The sequence below is a fragment of the Haliotis asinina genome, chromosome 16 (assembly GCF_037392515.1).
Source record: "Haliotis asinina isolate JCU_RB_2024 chromosome 16, JCU_Hal_asi_v2, whole genome shotgun sequence".
In the NCBI taxonomy this organism is placed as follows: domain Eukaryota; kingdom Metazoa; phylum Mollusca; class Gastropoda; order Lepetellida; family Haliotidae; genus Haliotis; species Haliotis asinina.
Window position 1 is genome coordinate 21,817,175 of NC_090295.1, and position 25,864 is coordinate 21,843,038.

The 25,864-nt window shown below is 38.7% G+C and overlaps 1 protein-coding gene across 1 annotated transcript in view; it reads left to right on the forward strand.

Annotated features, from left to right (window-relative positions):
* Positions 1-25,864, forward strand: part of LOC137268249 (putative leucine-rich repeat-containing protein DDB_G0290503) — a 63,764-nt gene that overhangs the window by 13,047 nt on the left and 24,853 nt on the right. The window contains exons 2-21 of the mRNA XM_067802786.1: positions 710-829; positions 5,616-5,805; positions 7,465-7,814; positions 8,369-8,528; positions 9,969-10,123; positions 11,043-11,162; positions 11,836-12,381; positions 12,972-13,085; positions 13,467-13,504; positions 14,300-14,771; positions 15,367-15,459; positions 15,615-15,803; positions 16,286-16,720; positions 18,141-18,210; positions 21,153-21,298; positions 21,788-21,940; positions 22,929-23,066; positions 23,939-24,022; positions 24,565-24,672; positions 25,303-25,332. Of these exons, the coding sequence (XP_067658887.1) occupies positions 710-829; positions 5,616-5,805; positions 7,465-7,814; positions 8,369-8,528; positions 9,969-10,123; positions 11,043-11,162; positions 11,836-12,381; positions 12,972-13,085; positions 13,467-13,504; positions 14,300-14,771; positions 15,367-15,459; positions 15,615-15,803; positions 16,286-16,720; positions 18,141-18,210; positions 21,153-21,298; positions 21,788-21,940; positions 22,929-23,066; positions 23,939-24,022; positions 24,565-24,672; positions 25,303-25,332 (3,711 nt within the window). The remainder of the gene's footprint in view (positions 1-709; positions 830-5,615; positions 5,806-7,464; positions 7,815-8,368; positions 8,529-9,968; positions 10,124-11,042; positions 11,163-11,835; positions 12,382-12,971; positions 13,086-13,466; positions 13,505-14,299; positions 14,772-15,366; positions 15,460-15,614; positions 15,804-16,285; positions 16,721-18,140; positions 18,211-21,152; positions 21,299-21,787; positions 21,941-22,928; positions 23,067-23,938; positions 24,023-24,564; positions 24,673-25,302; positions 25,333-25,864) is intronic.

A 25,864-nucleotide genomic window follows, 5' to 3' on the forward strand; every position in this document is an offset into this window, starting at 1 on the left:
TTATTTTATTGTATGTTAATGTAATGAATATTAAAACTGCATACTGAGATCTGTTTTGTTTTAAAATCATGTCATATATCATCTCTTGACATGTGCTGTTTTTCATGGGAGGATATATTGAGAATATATTCTCCTTGTAGGTGTGACAGATGAATGCCTTAATTTGATTTGTACCTTATACTTAAAGTGACAGAACAAATCTTTTATGATTTATGATTTTAATATTGTTTTTTTTAGCCATTTTGGTTTTGAATTGAATTTTCCTGCCCAGATACATTTTGTATTAGGGGAGACCAATTCTATTTCTTGTTGTACGGATCCACCTGCCATATTTTTTCAAGTGGAAAAAGAAAGATAAAAATCAATTTTCTCCACTCAAAAAATAAAATCCTAATGTTTTTATTGGCTGAAAATGTAAACTCGCAAGAAAATACTTTTTAGGTTCTTTTTTTTTACCCATATTCACTTCATAAATTGTCAAGAGTAAAATACTTTATTTATTTGGAAATTTCATTTGTATTTTTTTTTCACCTGTCTTTAGGTTTTCAGAGGAAAAAAATCTGTAAAACAAGAAATAAAATTGGTCTGGCCTTAATTTCAAATGTTGCCAGTGTGAACTTTCAAAACATGAACAAAGGGTATGTGCCTTCGTTTTAAAAATAAGCCCGTCATTTCACATCATATTGTATTGATAATGCCTCTGTTGCAGGAAAGTCCGACTGACGTCCAGTCCCAAATTACTGACCATTTGTCTAAGGACGGTCTAAACCCAAAATGTGCAGATGCAGAGAAACTCTTGTATCTATGGCGACTATACCAGAATTGTCAGGTAAGGTCCTGAATGAAAGTTTTCTGTCAACATGGGCATCCTGTCATCATGTATGTTGTATTTGATTTCGTGTGTCTTTAATCATTTAATGTCAATCTGTCTGTCCACCTGTCTGTCTGTCATCCGTCCATTCTTTCGTCAACTTATCAATGGTGTGAGTGGGTGGAGAGTCTGACTGGAGAGTGAATTTGAGAAAAAGGAGAGGGAGGTGTACACACTTGAGAAAGGGGGCTGCACACTTCATTTTCAACCATTTTCATGAGCGTTTCAATGATTATTCAGTAAACTTTCAGGACAAAAGAAACGTGCACACTCAATCCCCCTCTGGATCTGTCTATGCACACTGATATGCACACACCAGCACACACATTGTGAACTAAGTGCACAAGTCTTGTGTTGAATAATCAAGCCCATTATACTCTCCTTCATATATCATGTTGAAAAAGAAAGTGATAATAAACAGTCAAGTATTGAAAAAGGTAGTAGCTGAAAGTACTTAAATACTGTTGTCCTCAGGTACTCTCATCCTCGAAAAAGAGGAAAACGTATTTTAATGGTGTTTTGAACAGTAATTACGTTTTTGTTTCAGGTATGAACTTTAAGCTTTTGCCATGTGTTCTTTTAAAAAAATATCTGACAGCCAAAGTAGATTTTATGTGTACATTATAATTGAAGCCCATTCAATAAGAAATAAACACTGAACTTCTATGTTGGGGCCAGCACTATTTCATGTGGAGTGAGATGGGTGAAAACTCTTCTTGGACTTAACCACCTCATACTCGAGTACCCGGGTACCCATTTCTGCCCTTAAACTGTCCAGAGGAAACGTAATAAACAGAAATTAATCATGGAAGAATTACCCGATCAATATGACAATAAAGAGTCATGGTGCCCGTTTCACTGACTGCTTTTCAACATACAAACATTTTAAATGAATGTAAGACAGCACTAGATGTATTCCAATGATTGAAAATAATCAAAAATTGATTGAAGTGAGGATAAAAAAAATAATTATCAATTGGGAAAAACATATTTCCAATCAATTGTAATGTTGGTCTTTAGTGTAACACCCTTGAATTAAGTAAACAGATCATTAAACTTGATGAATGTTTGTTACATGTGCTCAACAGCATAAAGCTATGCTATTGTAAAATTTTCACCACCTTTATTGTTTATTTAAAATTCCAGTGTCTTGCATGCATGCATTTCAGTGCATGACAATATTAATGAAAAAAACCACATTAATTGAAAAAAAAAAACTGGAAAAAACCCTTAAAATTGGTGATTATGTAAAAAATGTAATTGATTGTAATCGTTCACCTCAAGTCATCCGATAATCGATTGTGGATTTAGTGTTCCCAACACGAGACAGCACAGAGCACAGTATATGATATCTCCCTTTAAAGAAACTAGTTGAAACATGTCATAAATGTCAAAGGGATATTGGCTTTGGAAGTTCTAGCAAATTTGATCTGTTTACAATAGATATGAATCTTTCAAATAAGGACCACCTATACAGTGTTAGAAACCTTTCAAAATTTCCTACAGGACCAGTGAGCGGACAATAATTAGAGGTCCTGTCTATACTTCACTGGCCCAAAATAACATTTGTGTATTTACTTACTATCAATGCAATTATATTTATCTGAACTTTTAAGATCTTTAAAATGTTTTTTAAAATTTAAGAACTCACTAACCACTAGGACCACTGGATCACTTTTTTATGTGTCAAAAATTAAAATTAAAGTTGTAAAGCCCTCGTCACTTTTGTCGGAGAAACATTTAATTTTTTTTCATGCAGCCTAAGTCGTGTTAACAAGATACACAGATGTGGTTCAGTGTATAATGCCTGGACATAATGAACCTTAGATAAGCAAGAGAGTATTGAACACACAAATTTAAAGTTGCAGACCTGAGTATTTATATAACAGCTAACAAAACTAACTTCAGAGATTGATTTTTCATCCTTCACCTAAAAAAAAAATGTTGGCAGTAATAACAAACTGTGTCACTGATAATGATAAATCAGTGTTATAGTGAAATTGTGAAACAACTCATCCCCAGCTTGCTGAATTTTCAACTAATCAGGAAACAGGAATCCGCAAGTCACTGAGTATCTCATTTATTTTTCTCTTTACAGAAGCAAAAATAATTGCTGGATGATAGAAACCTTAAAGAATTGGAATCATTAATCCCTAAATATGTATAATTTTGATGGTAACAAATAAATCCATTTAAACTGAAAAGGAGCCCCAGTGAGTTTTGAGTTTCTGGGAACGAGAACCCAAGTAAATGTGGACTTGCTTCATTTAAGGTTGTAGCATTGCAGTCTGTGGGCAAAAATTGCGATAGGGAAAATAATGTGGTTCTGGGACTGTGAGAGAGACTATGAAATGACTTTCAGTTGATGTTTTAGAGCACTGAACCGCATGGTGATATCTCAGTTAGTACAAAACATGTTAAACATCATAGAAATGATCACATGAACATCACAGGTACATGACAGGAACATCACAGGAACACCATTGTCACACAACCAAGATTTACCTGCTTTCAGCATCACAGTGTACACCTGAACAAGTTTTACCTGTACAGGTGCACAGCCTGTTCCTATGACAACTGCATAATCGGACACTGGTATGCTATTTAAAATTAGGTCACCTCTCACCTGAGCGTACATATGTTTTGTTGTGCTTGATCCGCGTTACACCTGGAACCCTTGTGTTCAAGTGCATTGTTGACATTGATTAGATGGGTTAGGGGATGTGAACTGACGCTGATGGAGGCACCTGTCTTGCTTGTTGGATGTGACGAGACATGGCCATCCGATGTTTGAGACGAGCGTCTCTAGGGGTGTATGCAGATTAATGCTGATATTATGGTAATGCACTTGTTTACATAATAAAGCTTATCATGTGACAGATATATGTCACTTGTTTGTTGGCTGACCTAGTTGTTATGGCATGTGTGCCTGAAGTTGTTTAAAACCTTTCTGTATTTGAAGTTATTTTTTAGACATTCTTTTGTTTTTTGTTTTTTGACTTAACTAATATGCAGAAATTTGGTTACTTTCTGTTTCTTGACAATGATAAGATTTAAATATCTTTGTTTACAATCATGAAACTAGCTGTTGATAATTTTGATGCCATCTGGTTTTAAGACTGTTTGGAAAGTTTAAAGTGAAAGTAAAAATGCTTTACATATGTGGCATTGTTTGAAACTTGAACTTTTCTAATATATTTGTTGGGTTTCATGGGGAGAATCAGTTATCAGCCAAAGCTTTTGCGAACAGTTGAATTCTTCAAGATCCAGTGTGACTGAAAGGAGTAGGAATTTGGAAATCTTAAAAATTCTTGAAATGTGAGAAGGAATAGTCTGCAGTGAAACCATACAGGTAACCAAACGTGTCCACCTATACAGGTAACCAAACGTGTCCACCTATACAGGTAACCAAACGTGTCCACCTATACAGGTAACCAAACGTGTCCACCTATAAATGGAATACTATAATTTGGCATGGGATTGAGTGATGTCTACCCCTGTCAACAGGAGGTTGGGTGTTTTCTGCCTCTGAAAGTGGGGATTGGATGGTTGACTATGAATTGCCTGTATATACAATCTGGCTTACCGTTGCTTACCAGATAATTATTTCCCACTCTTTAGTGCTTATGTGTGTATTTAGCAAAAGAATAATATTATCAGAAGCAGATTATTAGTAGCATCGAAGAATTTGGAGGATAGGTGTCATGGAGAATGCAGATGTTACAGTGTACAAAAGGGCTCCGGAAAATATAGAGGACCTGGGATTTGAATAGAGAACATTGATAATGGGCCATTTTCTGGATTATTAGCCATTTTCTGAATTTAGAATGGGCCACTGCCCTTGTATCAATAGTAAACGTCAAAATTCAATGGGACATATTTTATTCTAATGCACAAAATGGCCCATGGCCCCTGCCTGTCCCAATCGCTGCAGGACCATTAATTTACTGATTACAATTTGTGATTTCAGAATTAGACTGAAGGAGACTGATTGCACATGAACTTTAAGTGTGTCTCTTAAAATAACAGAAATGTGTGTTATACTTCTGTGTGTTAAAATGATCTGAATGGCCTTGCTTTTTTTTATTTATCCCTGATTTATATAGATAACTCACAGTGGACTACGTTTTCAATTGGGGTATATGGGGTCAGATTCGACAGAGATATCAAGGGATTCAAAAATCAGTTTTCATTTCGAGCAATCAAATAATAGTATCTTACTTGCCCGTGGGCTGCTTCAGACTGCAAATAAACCTGGATTTCATTTCATATCTGCTCAAAATATAGATATTAAATTTCACAATGCTAATTTAGTAGAGTTACCTTTCTTTCCTATTTATCACTTCTCAATAAATAGTCCAATAAACATTGACATCAAGTATTATGTTGATTAGTTCTTTCATAATTACAACATCATGATTATGTCATAAAAGTCAGGAAAATTAGTCAGGGAAAGCTATTTTCTTAAAGTCACTTGAACTGTTGGTATCAAAGTGGGATGATGATTGTACCCGAGTAATGATTGTTACAGAACTAAGATCTCATTGTTGAAGAGGAACTCAGTGTTTTTAATAATGGCTGATGTGTTGTTCAGATGAAGGTGAGTTATGGCAGACATGTTGTTCAGACGATTGTGTTGTGAGTAATGACTGATGTTTGGTCAGACGAATGCTTTGTGAGTAATCATCAGGCTACATGTTGTTCAAATGAATGTTATGCCATTAATGAGTGATGTGTTGTTCAGACGGACCTGAAGCTGGCGCGGGAGTTGGAGGAGAAGCTCCGACAGTCCCAGTCGGAGGAGATGAAGGAGGTGGAGAACTACGTGGAACATATCCGCCACCTGTCAGATGAGAGAGAGGCTCTAATACAGGAACTGGAGGGCGAGAACGAGGCTCTCAAGCTGGAGGTGGAACAAATCAAGGCCAGTGAGAGTAAGTTGGAATCAGGGGCATTTATTCTTTCAGCTGATGTAATTGTATATTACTGATAACCGTATTTCCACTTAATGGGCGACACAATATAAGTGGTGGTACTCAAGTAAGTGTCGGGGGTAAAACAGTGGTTTAAAAAATATGCACTGAGCCTCTAATAAGAGCCGGGTATGTTTTTTAAATGAATTGTTCCTTGATTTGATAGCAGATATACTAAGGAATGGTTTCTTTACTCCTAACATCATGTCCTCCACATGGCATGGGCTGATGGATAGTATAAATTGTTCACTGGTCTTGATGGGAGAATGGGTTCAGGTACCCTTGATGTTTGTTTATGTTCACTGAGGCTGAAGGGCAATGGGAACATGAACAAACATCGAGAATACCTCAACTTATGGCCCCCGAGTGACCAGTGAACAACATATTTTCTTGCTGAACACCTCAATGTTAATTTTGAACTGTTTGAAGCATGGGTATCAGACCGTACACTTTAGCCAGTCTGTGTGAATCAAACGATTCTTGCATCTTGCTGTTTTTTCATGTAGGTATTGTCTTAGTAAAGTCGCCGTGATGTAATTCCCCTTCTTAATATTCACAGGGACAACATTTGAACTCTTTGTCAAAATTTATTTATTGGAATGTGAGGCAATTTTTTTCGTAACCATTGCTAGATATGGCAGACGACACAAAAACAGATTTACAGTTGTCTATTTCCATCGATTTGCATTCGTAATGCACCAGTAAACTCTGTGCATCATGAGTGATGCAATGTTAATATTGTTATTCACGATAACTGCCATGAAGTACCAAATGAGTTGCTATTGGCAGCAGGGTGTCTTGCAATACTTATGAATGTACTAGAATGTATCAATGTTCTGATATTTGCAGAAATATTTTTGTGATTCTCAATGCTGATTATTTATTTGAAGCGACATGACATGACATTGGTTCATTGTTGAGAACAGTACAGTATGGAATCATCCATTACCCCTCCCACAAAGTGATTGTAGCAATGTGATGACTGTAACTCCCTGGTACTTTATCGTAAGGTTACAACTATCACTTCCTTCTGGAATATGATTCTTGCATCTTCTGAGTTTCTCTTTATGGTTGAAATTACACGTTTTTCCTCCATTTTCTTTCGAAGACTGACACAGAGTGTAATTTAATGTGAATCATGAAATGTTAATATATCACCAAATTAAAGCCGTTCTTAATATCTGGTACAAATGTGTGATGAAATTATGCAAAGCTTTATACCAAGACTTTAAATTTAGAATCTCATGATAAAGCTGAGGTGACATTAGTTAAATGATGGACAAGGGGCATTAGGGTAGCTTGATAGTTAAAGCATCACCGCGTCACACAGAAGATCCAGTTTCAATTCCCCCAAAGAGTACAATGTGTGAAGTGTATTTGATAGTTTATGTTGTTTCCTTCTCAATGATTTTGCTGTAATATTGCTAAAAATGGCTTCACACCATGCTCACAATTTGGACAATGCTACTTGCTATCCCTGTCGCTGATACTGACCCATTTGTAACAAAACTTCATTTGTTTGCTGACCTCATGTGCGTGTGTTAAATGTATGCAGTACAAGACTCATATTCTACAACTTTAGATGGATGTCACTATTAGATCTCATTCTTGCTTCATCAGGCGATGAGATTCGGAAAGAAACAGCAGAGATGCTTTCACAGCAGGGTCTGGATGAGATTGCCAAGGCAACAAGCAGTGAACAGATTGCCTTCCTTCTGGTGGAGCGAGCAAAGCTATTGGACGAGTTGGAAGCAGAGCAGAATAACAGCCAATCGGGGGACAAGCATTCAGAGGAGCTGAAGAAGATCCTGGAACGAGAACGTGACGACTTCGAGGAGGAGATGCAGCAACTGCGACAACAGGAGAACCGGGTACGGAGTGCACTGAAACATGAACATGAAGAGGAGATCGGAGCTCTCATGGAGGAGAACGCCAAGCTGGAGGATGACCTTAGTGCTTCAAAGGAAAAGGTGGAAAATTTGTTGCAGTGTTTTCTTGATTCATCCAGTTCAGATGCTTTTCTTACTTTGTTTAATGATTTTTTTTGTAACAAAGGGAGGGAAGTGGGAATGCTAAACATGAAGTTATTAAGGATGCCAACCAAATTACATCGGTCATTGATCATTGGAACAAGTGACTGGCATGTCAGTGTTGTTTTAACCCTGCTCTCAGCAATTATTCAGCTAAGTGGCAGCAGTGTGTTAAGAATCAAGCCTGGACCAGACAATACAGTGATTGACTCTATGAGCATCAATCTAACTTACAGAGACAGGTTGCATTAGGTTTGAGTGATAACTTAGGATGACATATATGACAACTAACATTGTTGTTTACCGAATAAACAAGTCACAGGAATTTATGTTATCATATTTCAAATTATTGGTATTGAAGAATTTCCAAATCAGATGTTTAAAGATGTGGAAGGAGACATAATAATATAGAATAATATAAGGAGAAAGTGTTTTTTAATTGTCAAGGTGCCATGGTAGTAAAGTCACATATTCTGAAACTGTCTTTAACACAGCTAAAGGAGCTTGAAGCTGAGATCAACAGACTCACTGACGACCTTGAGAATGAACACAACCTGCGACAGAGTGAACGAGAAGAACGTGATGAAGAGAGAAGGAAGGAGAAGGAAGATAGAGAGAAGGAAAGACAAAAGGACAAAGAATCCCTCATGGAAAGTAAGTTAAAAAGGGCAGATGGTTGTTTCCGTCTTATTGGAAACTGACAGACCAAAAATTGTCTCAGTGATTCATAACAGTTTTCTCATATTATTTTGAACATGGACTCTGTAAGGCAGAGTGGGGTAGGGTTGGGTAGCGTGGGTGATACACAATGATTTTAAAAGCATTTTAATTTAATAAGAGTTGTTGGTTCTTTCTGTCTATTTTCAAAGAGGTCAAAAACTGTTTCATTACAGTTTATCTAATATTGTGGTGGGATAGGTGTATGAGACACCATGTCTTTTTTTGAAGCCAGCACCATACATTTAGTTTCCTCTTTACAGAACATCTATGCATGTCCCAAAATGAGGACAAATAATAGCAATGAACGTTTATCACTAAAAATATATGGACTTGAAATGCAATGACAGTGATGTTTAAAGTTGATTTTTCAATAACAAGTCAATAAATGCTTCAGGGTTTGTGAAATTAGGGACCGTTCATAATTTATGGCTTGGAGGTGATGATGATGATGATGATTAAGATTGGGTTCTGGGGAGTGTGGGCAATAATTTTGTACACATACCAGGTGGTGTCACCCATTTTGTACATTATGAAGAAAATGTTAGACTGGGTAAAGCTCCATGTGATGTGCTTGAAGTCAGAAATGGCCGTTATTTATGACTGTGTGCCAAGAAATTTGGGGATCACATTTTTAATTCACAGGTGTTTCGATTGAAGGTATATAAACTGATAAAAAGATTATATATTCAGAAAACTGAAAATTAGAGCATTCAATGCATAATTCATATGATGCGTAAATCCGACTTGTTGAAAAATTATTGCAAGTTTCATTTGGAGATGTCATTATCCTGCACTCCAGTCAAATGGGTTCGACAGTAGCATTGAGAGGATTTAGAAACATGGGAGTCGGGAAGGTCAGAGATGGGGCATTGATTTTGTGCATGGCATGAATTTTCTGGGGAGTCATTCACATTTTACATGCTTCTCAATAAACATGATCATCATCCCCTTATCATTAATTATGAACAGTCCCTTAGTTAAATATATGTAAACAGATGGAGGAAAGATTTCTACCTTCATTGAGAAGCATTTAGAAGTTGGTTCAATGGGAAGGATGACAATTTACGGATAAACAGCTTATTACAGTGAGAACTCATCTTCATCCATCTTCATCCATCTTTGAAAGATTTCTTGTTTTTAATTTATCCTGTCTTCCTTGGAGCATCTATGAAAATGACGACGACAAACCAGCCAAGGCGTGCTGAGAGTTGAATGTTGCTAAAGAGCAGAAAGATTACCTGAAGCGCCACTGAATGTTAAATATCTTGCCCAAATAGTAAAATTTAACCTTGCAAAACACGGAACTTACACATGGTCTCATTGGTTATGTTTCTCTATGAGATTACAATGCACTTAGTTTTGTTTCCCTACCAGGTCCACGGCCACAAAGAGGCGGGTTAACGCGGTCAGCGAGTGATGTGTCTTTAAGGCGAATAATAGAGGAGAAGACTAAAATTGAGGGAGAAATTATCCCCCTTCGGAGCAAGATACGCAGCATGGAGACGGAAATCATCAAGAAAGATGAGGAAGTAAGTTTGTTTCCTGCATATTTCACTCTTTGCTCATTATTAATTACTTACCTCGGATGTAGCGATGGGCTTTGTTTTTTTTACTTCTAGACCTGGATCTGGCAAGAAGTCTGTAAGACTTTGGGCTGTGGTTAAAGGGTTGGCTTTTTAAAGTAAAGTTCTGGTTTGATTCTCCATATAATTACAGCAGATTTCAGTCCATTTCTGGTGGTCTCTACTGTTATATTGCTGGAATATTGCTTCGAATGCTATGAAACCATACTCACGCACTGAAGGATGAAATTTAAGTGAGCCTTCAAAAGTAAACAAAATAGAGGATTTGTCAGTTTTCACCCAATCAGATGCCAGCTTTCTAAAACAGTGTGGTTTTATGCCAGTAACAACACGTTATCAGATATTTTAACACAAATTGTAAGGGAAAAGTGTCATGAGAATTGTTATAGACCAGGCTCGTTCAACTGTTGACAAATATTGCCGATGTGACGTTAAATATTAACTCACTAACTCAACTCTTGACAGTGTGTGAAGTCCATTTTTGATTCAAACCATCTTTGTCATAGTGGTGCACCCAGTCGCTAGCACACAAACTCAGCAATGTAACCCACTGAGCCTCACAAACATGGAATCAGACAAAGTCCCTATCCCATGGTCTTTGTGTACCCATCTGACATGTATAAATTGGCATGGTACCTATTCCTGAAAGCCTGAAACACACAATGGCATGTAGAAAGTGGTCAAATGTAACATATGAAATATTCAGGATTACATTTTCCCAGGTTTTTTTTGTCTTTTCTAGAATATGCCTACTAAGTTACTGAGAGAGTGTATTATCCTACGTATAATGTTACATTTGACTTTTTCCTAACTGGCTTTGTGTATTCTTTCATTGGGCTGACTACTAAATCTGTTTGTTGTTTAGCTGAAGAAGATGAAGAATGAAATGGATAAGGGGTTGATGCAGCAGCAGCAGCTCCAGCTGAAGAACAAGAACCTGCGAGCTGAGGTGGAGGATCTGGAACAACAGCTGGATGAGGCAGAGGTAAGAGAGGGAGGGTGAAGTAACAGCTGAATGAGGATGGGGTGAGAAGGGAAGGGTAAAGTGGCAGTTTGACAAGGTAGAGATAGACAGGGAGGGTGAAGTAACAGCTAAATGAGGATGGGCTGAGAAGGGAAGGGTAAAGTGGCAGTTTGACAAGGTAGATATAGACAGGGAGGGTGAAGTAAAAGCTGAAAGAGGCAATTGCAAGACACTGAGGGTGAAGTACTAGTTTATCATGAAGCTGAGGCAAGGCAGGGAGGATGAAGCAACAGCTGGATGAAAATGAGGTGAGACAGAGTGAGGTCTCAACTGGATTGTTGGCCAGAGGTAAGACAGGGAGGAAGACATAACATCTGGAGGAGGCAGTGGTACTATTATCACAGGGAGGAGGATGTAAGAGCTTCTTGAAGCTGACATAGGACAGGGAGGGTAAAATTCCAAATTCAAATTAAATATTTACTATTGTGTTTGCACAAAACACTTCAGTCAGCAAACTCCGATTCATCGCTAATGACCATGAGGGACAAAATGACATACGGTTGTATTTATAGAAAGGAAATTTCAGGTTTCCTTAGTAAACTGTCTAATGGAGTGATTGATCCATTACTTAAAACATGTTAAACAACCTAGTGATGTAGAGCTCTGGTTTTGAAGTGTTTCTGTTTATTCCTAGTCAAGTGTTGAGAAGCTCTCAGCCAACAACGAGGAACTGTCAACGAAGTTTTCAGCTTTACAAGAGGAGGTGAAAGTACTGAGAACAGAGTCTCAGAAGGCCTCCACACTCCAAGATGTTGTGGACATTCTTAAGAATGACAAACAGACAATCACAGACCAGATGGCAACCTTGAAGAAAGACCTTGCTGAAGCTCAGGCTGAAAGGGAGGATTTATCCAAACAAAATACATTGCTGGAAAAGAAGGAAGACGAACTGACCAATCACATAGACTCTCTTAAACAGACAATAGAATTAGCCAATGAGGAGAGAGTAAAGATGTGTAGGGACAAGGATGATCTTCTTGCCTCCAGGGAAGAACAGGAGGGTCAACTGAGGTCACTCCATAAGGAGCTGGAAGAACTGAAGGTTGATAAGAGTTCTCTGAGCGAGAATACAGAGTCTATGACAAAGGAGAACAAAGAACTGACCAATCAGATAGCCCAGCTTCAGGAGGAGATTAAGAAAAGTCAGCTCACACATAGTCAAGAACTTGCCAAACAAGAGGTGTGTTTTTAGACTTTTAGAAAAATATACTGAGTGGGTTCAATTTTACTAGTATTTCTTGAGGTGATGTTAAATTAGGTTTGATATCATGCAGCAGAAGTACAGTGTAATTCACTACATCCACTACATTCATCCACTACAAAGGCATTCAGGATTATTTGGCAGGATAACGATATGCTTGCATGAATTTTTTGTGTGTGTCTGCTTGCTCCAGTACCTTTGCTGGTTCACTGGGATACCATACGGCATGGATATCCGGAACCAAGACATTTTCATTAAGGTGCACGGGATGGTGGGGTAGCCTTGTGGTTAATTAGCTTATCATACTGAAGACCAGGGTTCGATTGCCCACATGGGTTCAATATATGAAGCCCAGTTCGGGTGTCCCCATGTTGCTGGAATACCGTTAAAAGTGGCGTAAAACTAAACTCACCCACTCACTTACTCCCTCCCTTACTCTCTTAGCATATTGGGGCAACACGATCGAAAATGATTATTACGAAAGTTGTCTCATCCATTCAATCCATCCAATGTACCAACTTCAAAATGCCACAAAGACTTCATTGCAGAATTTTAAATATGTTTACCAGATTATTTCGTCTCACATGCGAGATCAAAACCAGAAATTGACTAGTCAATTGTCAGAGGTCCAGGCAGAACTCAACGAGACCAGAGTCAATGAAAACACACTTCTACAAACACAGGTTGGTCCTTGTCGTCATCATCATGCAGGGATCGATCACACCAGTTTGATTGTTTCTCCATGTCCTGACTCATGCTTATTGCTTACCTTTCTCTTTTTGATGGTTTATTGTAAAATTTGATTCCCTTTCAATTCCCTGAAGCAATCAGAATATCACTCACCATAAGTTGCCTCCCTTCCCCCACCAAAACGGTCCCATGTGACCTGAGCCTAGCACTCATAATGATTTGCCAACCAAAATGTTTTCACTATCTGACAAGTTGTGCTGTGTTAAGAAAACATTGAACTGTTTTCCATGATTACTGATGAGGACCGATTGATTTGGAAGAAACTGATAATGAACAATGATGATAAACTCATTGTGTGTCTTTCTTTCTTTCAGAAGTCACTTATGAGTTCAAATGATGAGCTGGAAAAGAAGTAAGTGCATAAGGTCTTTCTGATATTTTTGTCCTGGACTGAATAAACTTTACCTAGAGGTTACCTGTATTGTGAGTGTGGGAGTGAGTGAGTGAGTGAGTTTGCTATATTGCAGTGGTCTGTAAATAATAGAGTCTGGACCAGGTAATCAAGTGATCAACAGCATGAGCATCTATCTCTGCAGTTTGGGTACAATGATATGTGTGAACCCAGTCAGCAAGCCTGACTAGCTGATCCCGTTAGTCTCTCTTTTAATAAGTATGGGTTACTGAAGATCAATTCTAATGCCATGATATTTCAGTAAGTACAGTCAACCCGTGAATGTCCAGGGTAGAATAGGCCTTTAGCAACCCATGCTTGCTTTATATTTTTTCATAAAAGGCGCCCCAGCTTGTCATAACAGGTGACTAATGGGATTGACACATGTCATCGGTTCCCAATTGCGTAGATTGATGCTCATGCTGTTGATCACTGGATTATCTGGTCCAGCCTCGATTATTCACAGACCACCACCATATAGCTGGAATGTTGCTGAGTGTGACATAAAACTAAACTCACTCACTCAATAAGTACAGTCAAGACTCATTAATCAGACATCATCTGTTGCACCGCAAATTGTTGGATTAACGAGGATGTCAGACCAAATAATTGAGACTAAATTATGTTTATTCAATTTGTTACCAACAAAAGCGTCGGATAAAGCTGTTTGTCTGAAACGGAGTTTGGATTAACGAGACTTGCGGGTTTGTTGCAAAAATGCCGCATAACGATAGTCACTCATTCCATGTACTTAAGGTATAAGCTGGAGATGGATGACATCACCGCCAAGTTGCAGATGACTCTGTCGGAGCTGACTAAGACACGGACCAACCTTGAACGTGAACATTTAGAGAAAACTTCACTCTCCGACCAACTGTCTTCGTCGGAGATCCGAATCCAGGAACTGACCCAGCTCAGGGCATCACTTGAACAGGAACGAAAATCAAAATCAGATTTAGAGGCGAAAGTTCAGGAAACTGAGATGAAGTTAGCAGAACGGACAATGGTTGCGGATGGGTTTGAGGATGAGCGTAAGCAGAGGATTGAGTTAGAACAGAAGGTGTTTGATTATGGCAATTTGGAGGTCGAACTGACGACAGCCAGAGAGAGACTAGAGCAGGAGAGACGGATGAGGAACGACCTTGAGGCCAAGGTCCTGGATTTGGAGCAGATTCTGGATGACCTGCGGATGGACAATGAGAATTTGCAGCACACAATGGGCAACAAGGTGGGTTCCTGGTAGTATCTTTAAACTTACAGTAAACCATGGGCATTAGATAGGTACCTGGTGGTGTCTTCAAATTGTAGTTCACCATGGGCAACAGGGTGGGCACCTGCAGGTATCTTCAAACTCGTAGCTCACCATGGGCAACAAGGTGGGTTCCTGGTAGTATCTTTAAACTTACAGTAAACCATGGGCATTAGATAGGTACCTGGTGGTGTCTTCAAATTGTAGTTCACCATGGGCAACAGGGTGGGCACCTGCAGGTATCTTCAAACTCGTAGCTCACCATGGGCAACAAGGTGGGTTCCTGGTAGTATCTTTAAACTTACAGTAAACCATGGGCATTAGATAGGTACCTGGTGGTGTCTTCAAATTGTAGTTCACCATGGGCAACAGGGTGGGCACCTGCAGGTATCTTCAAACTCGTAGCTCACCATGGGCAACAGGGTGGGTACCTGGTAGTATGGTCATATCTGCAGCACTTCATGAATTATGTTAGCCTGTGTGAGCCCTTTAACACTTTTCCTTCAAAAATGTTCCATAAAAACATCTATATCTTAAACGCTTTCTTCAAGTCACATGGCCATTATGTTGTCAGGTGAAGTCCTTAGAGAACCGTGTCAGAGCACTGCAGGACGACCTCTTCACAGCACAAGATGAGCTGCAGATAGCACAGGAGAAGTATGAACAGGTAGGACGCCTGAAACTCTGGTTGCCATAGAAATAGACAAGCTTAGTTATTCCATAGCTGTTTTGATTATGACTGTGTAAGTAGAGGCTATGTTTACATAACCAGTACATGTGAATTGTTAAGAACAGACAAATGAACAAATCAACATTTTGCAGGCAGCAGCAGAGTTGGAGGCATCAAAGGTGGAGTCGAAGATCCAGCAAGAGACACTGTCCCAGCTGCAAAAGATGTCTTCGGCGCCAGCGCCACCAAACCAGATCAACACCAATGGCCACAACCAGCCCAAGTCACAGGACCTTGTGGATGGTGACAACCGTACCAATGATAGTTCCAAAGATGTTTCTGTGAGTGTATCCATTTTTTGTGGAACAGTGAGGCTGAAATGGATAACCACCAAGTTTGCCCCAACAACTGTGCTATATATCTTCATTTCCAAAATTCCTGAAGGATAAACTTATGAAACTTCCTGCTTTGTGACTATAACCAAATTGTCTTCTAAAATATACATGTCTTTTCATGGTTTATTTTTGGGTTTGAATTGCAGTCCATCTGTTTCAACTGAGGTCTTTCCTGTAGTGTCTTTGAGAGTCAAATACAAAAGATTGTAAAGACTTTTGTGATCCACTGAAAATGTCAAATTCTATAGTCACAAAATCTTAAGGATGTTGGTGTGAGATGGTGTGTCTTCTTTACACATATAAGCTCATTAGACTTCAGGCATGACTAAATATATCAGTGTGGCTAGGATGAGTTGAACATACCTGTCTGGCCTTGTTAGGAGATCATGATTAAAAAATGTTGAACCCAGCCGTTTACATTTCTTCAGGAACTTGAGACAAGCCTGGAACTCTCCAACGCCAAGCTGCAGGAGACGTTTGGTGCACTGCAGACGTCCTCCAACAAGGTGAGTCAGCTGCAGCAAGAACTCAGGGCATCCAATGAGACGCTGCAGCAGCTGGAACAAGACTTCCATCATGCGGAGAAGTCCCTTGAAAAAACTGAAACCCAACTTGCTGAGGCAAAGAGAGAACTCTCCCAAGTGTTGAGTTCTCGTGATGAAGGAGAGGTTCGAGTGAAGGAGTTGAAAGAGAAGGTTGAGGCTGTGACTCGTGAACGGGATGGGTGTAAGCGGGAGGTTGAGCTTGCAAAGACAGCCAATCAGTATGGTGCAGAGGAGAGACAGAAGCATCTTGACAGGATAAAAACTGCAGAGGAAATCTCGCGACAGCTGGAGCTTGATAATAGAGAGATGGCCAAGAAGGTAGGACTGTTTATGGGTAAAAAGGTAGTACAGATAAAGTTTTAGAAATCTGACATCTGATAGAGTTAAGAACCTAGGTGGCCTTCATTTAGAAGGGCTTATCCACTGTAACATCTTTTGAACATTTGCACAGAGAGGTATCGTCTGAAAGACCTTGTAGGGCACGACAGTATCAGGATGTGGGCACAACGTTCACTTTTCATTTTCAAAGATGCAAGATTCATTCCCACAAAGAGGTCATTTTTTGTGTAAATTTTGCTGAAATATTGCTGAAAGTGCATGAATCACTCCATTTGTCACAGAATCACTGAAGATTAGCACGAGTCTATAGCATACATTTTCTTTAAACACTTTCAGTAGAAATACAAACAGTAAAGTCTTTGAATTTTAATTTCTAATTCTATTTGTCTGACAGATGACTTTGCTATTGATTGTTCAGTTTAGGCCATCACATCCAATTTCTATTTCCAATGTTTCCATTTAACCTATTATAATTAAAAAATCATGGGAAAATGTAGTGAAACCTTTTTCCTGAAAACTGTTTACCTGTGTCCAAATATTACCACTGAAAATTTTGTTGTTCTCTGTAACAAATGATGTTCACATGATGTTAAATGGTGTTTTCAAATTGTGAACAAAGGAACTGAAGTCAGCAAAATTTCCCAAGTCTTGCAATTTTTACTGTTGTTACCACAGATACAGCATGTGAAATGTTTTCATTTAGCACGTAAGAATTTTAGGAATGATCATTAACATGATTAGGCCAGACCAATTTACATGCATTTGTTTGTTTTTTTATTCTCCTGGCCCTGTTTATTTAGTCAAGGGTTTATGATCAACCCACACAGTTTTGTGAAAACACCCAAATGAACTCAGACTCACGGTTCCCAAACCCCAACAAACCAGGTAACCCTTACAGCTTATAACATGACCGTGGTCCAGTGCGCAGCTTATCTCCTACCAGTTACCTATTTCATACAGCAGACCAGCCCAAACACTTTCAAATTAAGAGAATGGTTTTAATGATTTGAAATTTGGAATCAAATTTAGATTTTAAAGTGCATAAATATAGAATGGAAGCTTTGCAAACATTGGACATTGAGAATATAGCGAAACTGACTACTTTTGGAATGGCCCTTGCATATCCCTTCCAATTAGGGATGACCAAGCTCAATGGTCTGTGTTTGTGAATAATACACAGAAATTAGTGACATGATAACCATGAATTTTTGCATGCTAAAATTTTCAACCATTCTGGGATGAAAATCTATTTTACCGCTATTAAATTTGTCTGGCCTTCACATTTTAAATGAAACTGCAGCTTGATTATCGTTCACTCACCCATTCTGGCATAATTATAAGAGGAATCTGCATGTTTATCACTTCGTTATTCACTGGATGCTGCTTGTGATATGTTCAGTTGTCTGAGACCATGACAAAGTGTGCCACCCTGAAGGATGAGCTCCACACAGAGAAACAGAGAGGTACAGGTGTGTGGCGAGTTTATACTAACCATCTGGCTGAACACAACAAGCATCTAGTCTTTCAGTTTTTTAGCTAAAACATCACTTGCAGCATTCTCTTCCCACAGTGGTTACTTCTCACATCTTCCTATGCAACCTCTGTTCCATTACGACCCTTTCATGGTGCGAGTGTTCAAGACTTGTGATTGGGGGCAATCAGATTTACTACATCATTTAGTAGTGCAATAAGCAACCTTGTTTCAAAAGTGATCGTTCGAAAGATCTTGGTAATTTCCGGATGCATCGTGAAAACTAGAACCTCTTATCGAGCGCGATACTCAAATGTTTCTTCTAGACAGAACTCAGTCATGTCATTGTTGTTTCTCCACATTGCTTGCATTTGAACAGAGGTTTGTAGGAAGATATGACAAGTAACCTCTGTGGGAAGAGAATGCACTTGCAGATGTCAAAAATCATTTGAAATCCATGATACACTGAAATCACTTTAAAGAAAAACTGTTAGATGTTTTTAAACAATGAAAAGAAGTCAGTTTCTCCTTAGATTCATTTTTATGTACTTTACTTACGATCTACTTAAAGTTGAAATTTTGATGAAATTGTGTTCTCTTTTTTTTTCTCTCTTTTGTGAAGTTGTGTTTTTTTGCCTCAAACATTCCCTCAAAAACATTGTTCCATGCTTTTTGGTTCAGCACAGATTTTTGCCTAAATCGTTTAAGGAATGAGCTGATCATTTGTGCATGATGTTCACAATTACTGTTTGAAATGTTTGTTTAAACACTGAATCTTCACAAATTTATGATTTTTATACTGTTTTTTGTGGCCATATACAACTGTGGTTTCTGTGAATGAGAATAATCTGTTGTTTGTAAGTTTTGTCAAAAGTCTGTAGAGATATATTCATCATTTATTATCTTATTTATTTATTTGACCTTTGTTGGTTTGACAAAAGGTAACAATTATTTATTTATTTATTTGACCTTTGTTGGTTTGACAAAAGGTAACAATTATTTATTTATTTATTTGACCTTTGTTGGTTTGACAAAAGGTAACAATTATTTATTTATTTATTTGACCTTTGTTGGTTTGACAAAAGGTAACAATTATTTATTTATTTATTTGACCTTTGTTGGTTTGACAAAAGGTAACAATTATTTATTTATTTATTTGACCTTTGTTGGTTTGACAAAAGGTAACAATTATTTATTTATTTATTTGACCTTTGTTGGTTTGACAAAAGGTAACAATTATTTATTTATTTATTTGACCTTTGTTGGTTTGACAAAAGGTAACAATTATTTATTTATTTATTTGACCTTTGTTGGTTTGACAAAAGGTAACAATTATTTATTTATTTATTTGACCTTTGTTGGTTTGACAAAAGGTAACAATTATTTATTTATTTATTTGACCTTTGTTGGTTTGACAAAAGGTAACAATTATTTATTTATTTATTTGACCTTTGTTGGTTTGACAAAAGGTAACAATCACTACAGCATTGTCATTCTAATGAAAGTTAAGAGTTTATGAAAAGTATTTCTGGAAGACATAACCTCGGAGAAAGAAATCATCTCTGTTTTTCATGGCCACACACTGCAGTAGATTTGCTTGTGTTTGGGAGTTTTTTTAATGGAATGTTAAACATATAGCCACTTGTTGGATGTTTGTTGTGTTTCTTTCCATTCGTTGTTCAGATTTACAGTTGTATTTTGACTCACAGGTCATGTGAATTGCTTGTCATAAGTCCATCAAATGGATTGGGTGGTCAGAATGGTGATTTGATTTATTGCATGTCATTGTGCCTTGATGATGTAATGTTGCTGATAATATCGACCACTGGATTATCTGGTGTAGGCTGGATTGTTATACGCCTCCAGGAACACAAACAAATTGTTCATATTGTCTGATCTTGTTGGTTGTGATATAATTGTTGTTTGTGTTGTTCGTGTTATCAACCACTGGTTTGTCTACAGGCTGCAGGCAGAATATTGCAGATGACTGTTTAACACTGTTCCCTTTCTCATGCTTTAAAAATTGATAGCTGAAAAGATACAGAAAGTACCAATGCCCGTGACCTTGAGAACAGTGTTGAACCAGTGAGACTGAGTGAGTGATTTTAGTTTTATGCCACACTCAGTAATATTTCAGCTATATGGTGGCAGTTTGTAAATAGTCGAGTCTGGTCCAGACAGTAATCTGAACAGTTGAGAACTGATGACAACCCAACCAAATCAGCAAATCGTTAGTTGCCTCTTACGACAAACATTGGTAGCTGAAGATCAGTTCTAACCTGGACCTTCATGGATATAATACTGAGTATATGAAGATATTCTTCATAGATCAGTAACCCTGTCCTGATGGTGATGTCACTTTGTATGCCTCGCTTGCCTTCAGAGAAACAAGGGGCCAGTGTGGCCCAGTCGGTTTAGAGAGTATGTCCCTTAGGTGTTCCTTAAGCGCATCAAGGTTTCATACTTTTTCTGTTTTCACCCATCCTGTAGTCAGATAAGTCCATCCTCAATAATCCTCTATAACAAAGTATTTGTTTTGAGTAGTAGCCAATCAGCTAAGCTGCCGTTTCAACCGACCTTGCTGTAGCAGCTGTGCAGGTTTGTTCGCATTGCGACTCAGATTTGTGGGAAAATCATACAGACAAATTGACAGGTCTGGACCTTTAAACAAGTATATTCTTTCAGAGTACCTCTGCGTCATTTGTGTTGCCACATTTAATTAGATAACTTAAGAAGCAAAAGTGAGTTGTGATTGGTATGCTCAACTTTCCAGTGTAGACACTTGGATAAAAAGACAGCCAAGGAATATCATCAGGCCGTAAATGCATCAAGGGTATACTGGAGATTTATTGTCACATATACCTTAGAAATCATTGCGGATGAGACAAGTCAAGATATGAATGAAAGCTTTGTATAACCCAACTCACTTGCACCCTGCAGAGAAGCACAGCCAGAATGTACGATACATCCAACAGCTGGAGGCGGACCTGGATGTAGCTCGGGAGCAGAACAGGCAGCTCCGGGAGGAGCTCCACACGCACCAGACTCGGGTCTTCAAACTGGAGGCCAACGGGGTTGGACAGTCGGTGAGTCTGACAAGGATGGTCTATACTGAGGCATCTGATGGTGGAACTGATGCTGGGAATGTTGATGGTTGATTTTGATGCTGTTGTGCTGACTTTTAGTTGATTTATGCTGCTGCTGCTGATGATGATGGTGATGATCAGGGGAGGATACACACCTTTTTGAGAAAGGGAGGATGCATAGTCTTGAGAAATGGGAAGGTGCACATTTGATTTTCACGAGAGTTTCAATGGTTATTCAATGTTCAGAACAAAAAGAGGGTGTGCAAGAGATCCTTGCACCTGCCCTCTGGATCCACCGATGATAATGACGATGATAATGATGATGTGTTGAATCGAAAGTATCAGTGATAATACTCATTATAATATGATACTAGTTATATAATCTTATGATCATATTGATGATAATAATCTTAATTCATATTTACAATAAAGAGTACAGATACATTGACTGTGAGGGTTGAGTTGATGATGATGATGGTGATGTTGCAGGCGAAGTATGAGAGCACCATCACAAGGAGGGAGATGGAGCTGAAGGAGGTAAAACTGTACCACAAGAAGGAGTTGGCGACATTAACAGAGAAGTTGGACCTAGCTGCCGCTGAGGCCAAGGACATGAGGAGTCAGCTGAGGGACCGAGAACAGGTTGGTCACATGACAGGAAGTTGAGGTTAGCTACAGCTAATAAGTATTGAGATTGGTGACACGACTTGGAGTTTGAGGTTGGTCACATGACAGGGAGTTGAGGTTAGCTACAGCTAATAGGTATTGAGATTGGTGACACGACTTGGAGTTTGAGGTTGGTCACATGACAGGGAGTTGAGGTTAGCTACAGCTAATAGGTATTGAGATTGGTGACACGACTTGGAGTTCGAGGTTGGTCACATGACAGGGAGTTGAGGATAGCTACAGTTAATAGGTATTGAGGCTGCTGACTCAACTGGGAGTTTGAGGTGGGAGTTGAGGTTATCTACAGCCAGTGGGTTTTGAGGCTGGTGACACGATGGGGAGGTTGAAGTTGGTCACATTACTGCAAGTTGAGGTGGGATGACGAGTCAAGGTTAGCTACAACTAATGTTTATTGAGGTTTGTGGCGTGACAGGGAGTTGAGGTCAGACACGTGACGGGGAGTTGAGGTCGGACACATGACGGGGAGTTCAGGTTGGTCACATGACATTACAGGGATTTGAGATTGGTCACATGACTAGGAGTTGAGGTCGGACACATGACGGGGAGTTGAAGTCGGACACGTGACGGGGAGTTGAGGTCGGACACATGACGGGGAGTTCAGGTTGGTCACATGACATTACAGGGATTTGAGATTGGTCACATGACTGGGAGTTGAGGTCGGACACATGACGGGGAGTTAAGGTCGGTCACATGACATTACAGGGATTGGAGATTAGTCACATGACTGGGAGTTGAGGCTGGTCTCATGATGGAGTACAGGTTATCTGAGTTCTTTGTGTTGATTTGCAGATGAACTTGCCCTCAAATAAATAATTATCATGAATTTATAATAGTATGATGGAATACAAATGCTGTAAATCCTTTGTTGTCAGGAAATATGCAAAAGGTAGAAAATAGTAAGTTTGTCCATGACATTTTTGTAATGGTGCCACCATTCTTGCAGGAACTCCTGAAGCAGCAGAGCGACACATCCAGGAACAGGTCCACCATTGAGCGCCTGGAGGCCCAACTCGCCACCGAGATCAAACTCAGGACGGACCATGAGAACAGAAACCAGGCTCTGGACCAGGAGATGACGAAGGTAAGTCCTCAGTGATATGGTCCAGGAACTTTCTTCTCATTTCAGAGATTTCCTAGTTAAAACATGGCACTGTTGATAGAGATATTCTGGAACATTGCTTGTTTTGGCTCAGTTTCAGTCATGACATGGTATTTGAATTACCTTTTAATTGAAGATGTCAAAAGCAAGGAGGTGTGTGCCTCGAAGGGATGGTTCAGAAAGTTTCAGGATTGACCAGACATGCTTTGGTTATATTTTCTGCTGCTGTTAATTTATTTCAAAATGGCTGACATCTGCATAAGTTAACTCATCATTTCAATGTAATTTCCTGGTTTGTTGACAGCAACTGGATGTGTAAGCATACTTTCCGCCTCTCACTCATGTAATGTCATGCGCTCACGACTGAGATCAGTAATGTCATGCATAATCTACAAAAAGATTTTCAAAATACATTCTGACTTAAAAGACATCATTTAGGCGGCTTCAGTGGTAATAGACTGGTTCACTATTTTTGCTATGCAAAACTACAGTATAGTGATGATGAGCGCAGGCGATCTAGTACAGAAAGCCTAGTCTATTTTCCACTGAAAAAAACACGAAAAACAACACATATGTTTAGACTTCAAAGGGGGCTTTGCCACTCTGTAGACTCCCACCAGGCTCCACCCTGGACCTCGTCAGGATCTGCTGCCTGTGGACCCCAACTTCTCAAACCTTTCTTTAATTTTGGGTTGGAAGCTATTTGTAGGACCTTCAAGTCTTGTAATACTTCAGCGCACACACATTTATCTTTGTTCCACTAGTTTTGGGACAGTGCATAGATTTAGATTTGGTTTTCTATGACCTCTGTTTGACCTTGACCCCTGGCTGATGTGTTCTCCATGATTGTCAAGGTGTGGAGCCAGGTCCGGACACTGATGGAGAAGAACGCCAACCTGGAGAACGCAAAGAGGAGTCTGGAGGATGAACTGGAAAGGGTGAGGAACAATTGATTTCACAGAGGATATTCTTTTAGACTTGTTTTATGTGGTCCACACTCAGTGCTTAACTGGAGGAATCTAAATGTAAAGCATATATCTATAATATGCGTAACTTGTTGTGTTCTTTGTGCTCTTGGTCACTTAATATTAGGCGTAAACATTCCCCCTGGATTATGGTTGCCTTTTTCCTGTGGTTACCACAGACACAAACAGAAAAAATCAAAAAGAAAAAAATGGGCATTAAGTCACAGTTCCCCTGGTGTATGCCCATCCTCATGGAGTTATCTCCCTTTAGCGAGGATGTCAAGTTCCAACGCCTTTTAGTTTGTGGGATTCTGGATTTTCTTCAATGCTCGTGAGATTGAGAGGTAAGTCAAATTAGAGGGTATTTAGGATTCTTGGTTTAGGGCTGTTACCTCTAAGCTTTCACAGGCCACTAAAACAGAGAGTCCTATAAATCAAAAGTAGGGTCAAATAAGGTATGATACAACAGGATTAATTGGTGGCATAAAACAGCATTCACTCACCCCTGCTTGCAGAGAAGCAGCAGCTCAAGGCAGGCAGAGAGTGTGTTCGCCCAGACGTCTGCCAGTCAGGAGGCCACAATGAAATCTCTGTACAACAGAGCAGAGACTGCAGAACTGAAGGTAACCAATCAGATAGCTTGTTACATGCAGCTGTGGCTTTATTGGCTCATGTTGTAACAATAGCGTTTGAGTGATGTGATATATAACACTTTAATAAACAACAGGATCAAGAAACAATTTTTCATCTTTGTTCCATATTTTCAAAATTTAACTTATATTTGTTCTTGAATGTCTTGTGACGGTTTTCCGTATTTTGTATTAATTGTCTAGTTTTTTTCTCTTTCTTCTAAAATGTGTTTTGTTGCATGGTGCATTTTTTTTCCACTGCAGATTTTAGATTTTATTTGTGTTGAAATTAAACAATAAATTATCTGTAAATTCAGTTTGTCTTCATTCAGCCATCTTACTGCAATTGCTTTTTCAAATCAACTTTAAAAACATAATAGTTTCCTTGAAGAAATACAAAAAGTTTTTTTATAATTATTTGAAATGACATTTATTGTCGAATGATATGATGATGTAAAGGTAGCCTCTTTGTTAAAGTGGTCGCTTAATCACTCTTCATGGTGAAAACATTGGTTTGAATCCCATTTGGTCATGGATGACTAGGCCTTGTTGTCATGTGACATCAGATTGCAGAAACTATCTTAAAAAGAAAGCATTGATTCACAGTTTCTGCTCTTTCATTAGTCACAGACAATGGATTCATCAGACAAACCCGTAAGAGTCATAATTAACATTCACATAACCTTTTTTAACATTTACAATAAAACGTATTTAACATCTGTGATATTGTCAGTACCAATGTACCAGGTGTATATAGACTGCAAAGTTACCCAAAATGGTGATCAATATATTGTCCATTATGATTCATGGTTGCATTTAATTCAGTTGGTTTTATGCAAGAGTTGCCTCCCTTTGGCACCCAGAAACCATGGCTCATGATCATGCTTAAGACCTGGCCCCGATTTCTCGAAACAAACTTAAGTTTTTACTCAAATCTCAAACTTCACAATTTGAAACAGCTGAATTTTTAACTCACCTGCATTTTTTTAAAATAAAAATGTTGAAACCACTAAAGAAATCTGTCCACAAAACTCAGATTGTCTACAAAGTTTGAGTTTAATACCAATTTCTGTCCATTCTGGAAAATGCATGTTTCTGTGTTTTCTCAAATTAGAGCAAAAACTTGAACTTAAGTCAAAACTCAGACTTAAGTTTGTTTTGAGAAATCAGATACTGGTTTTGTTTC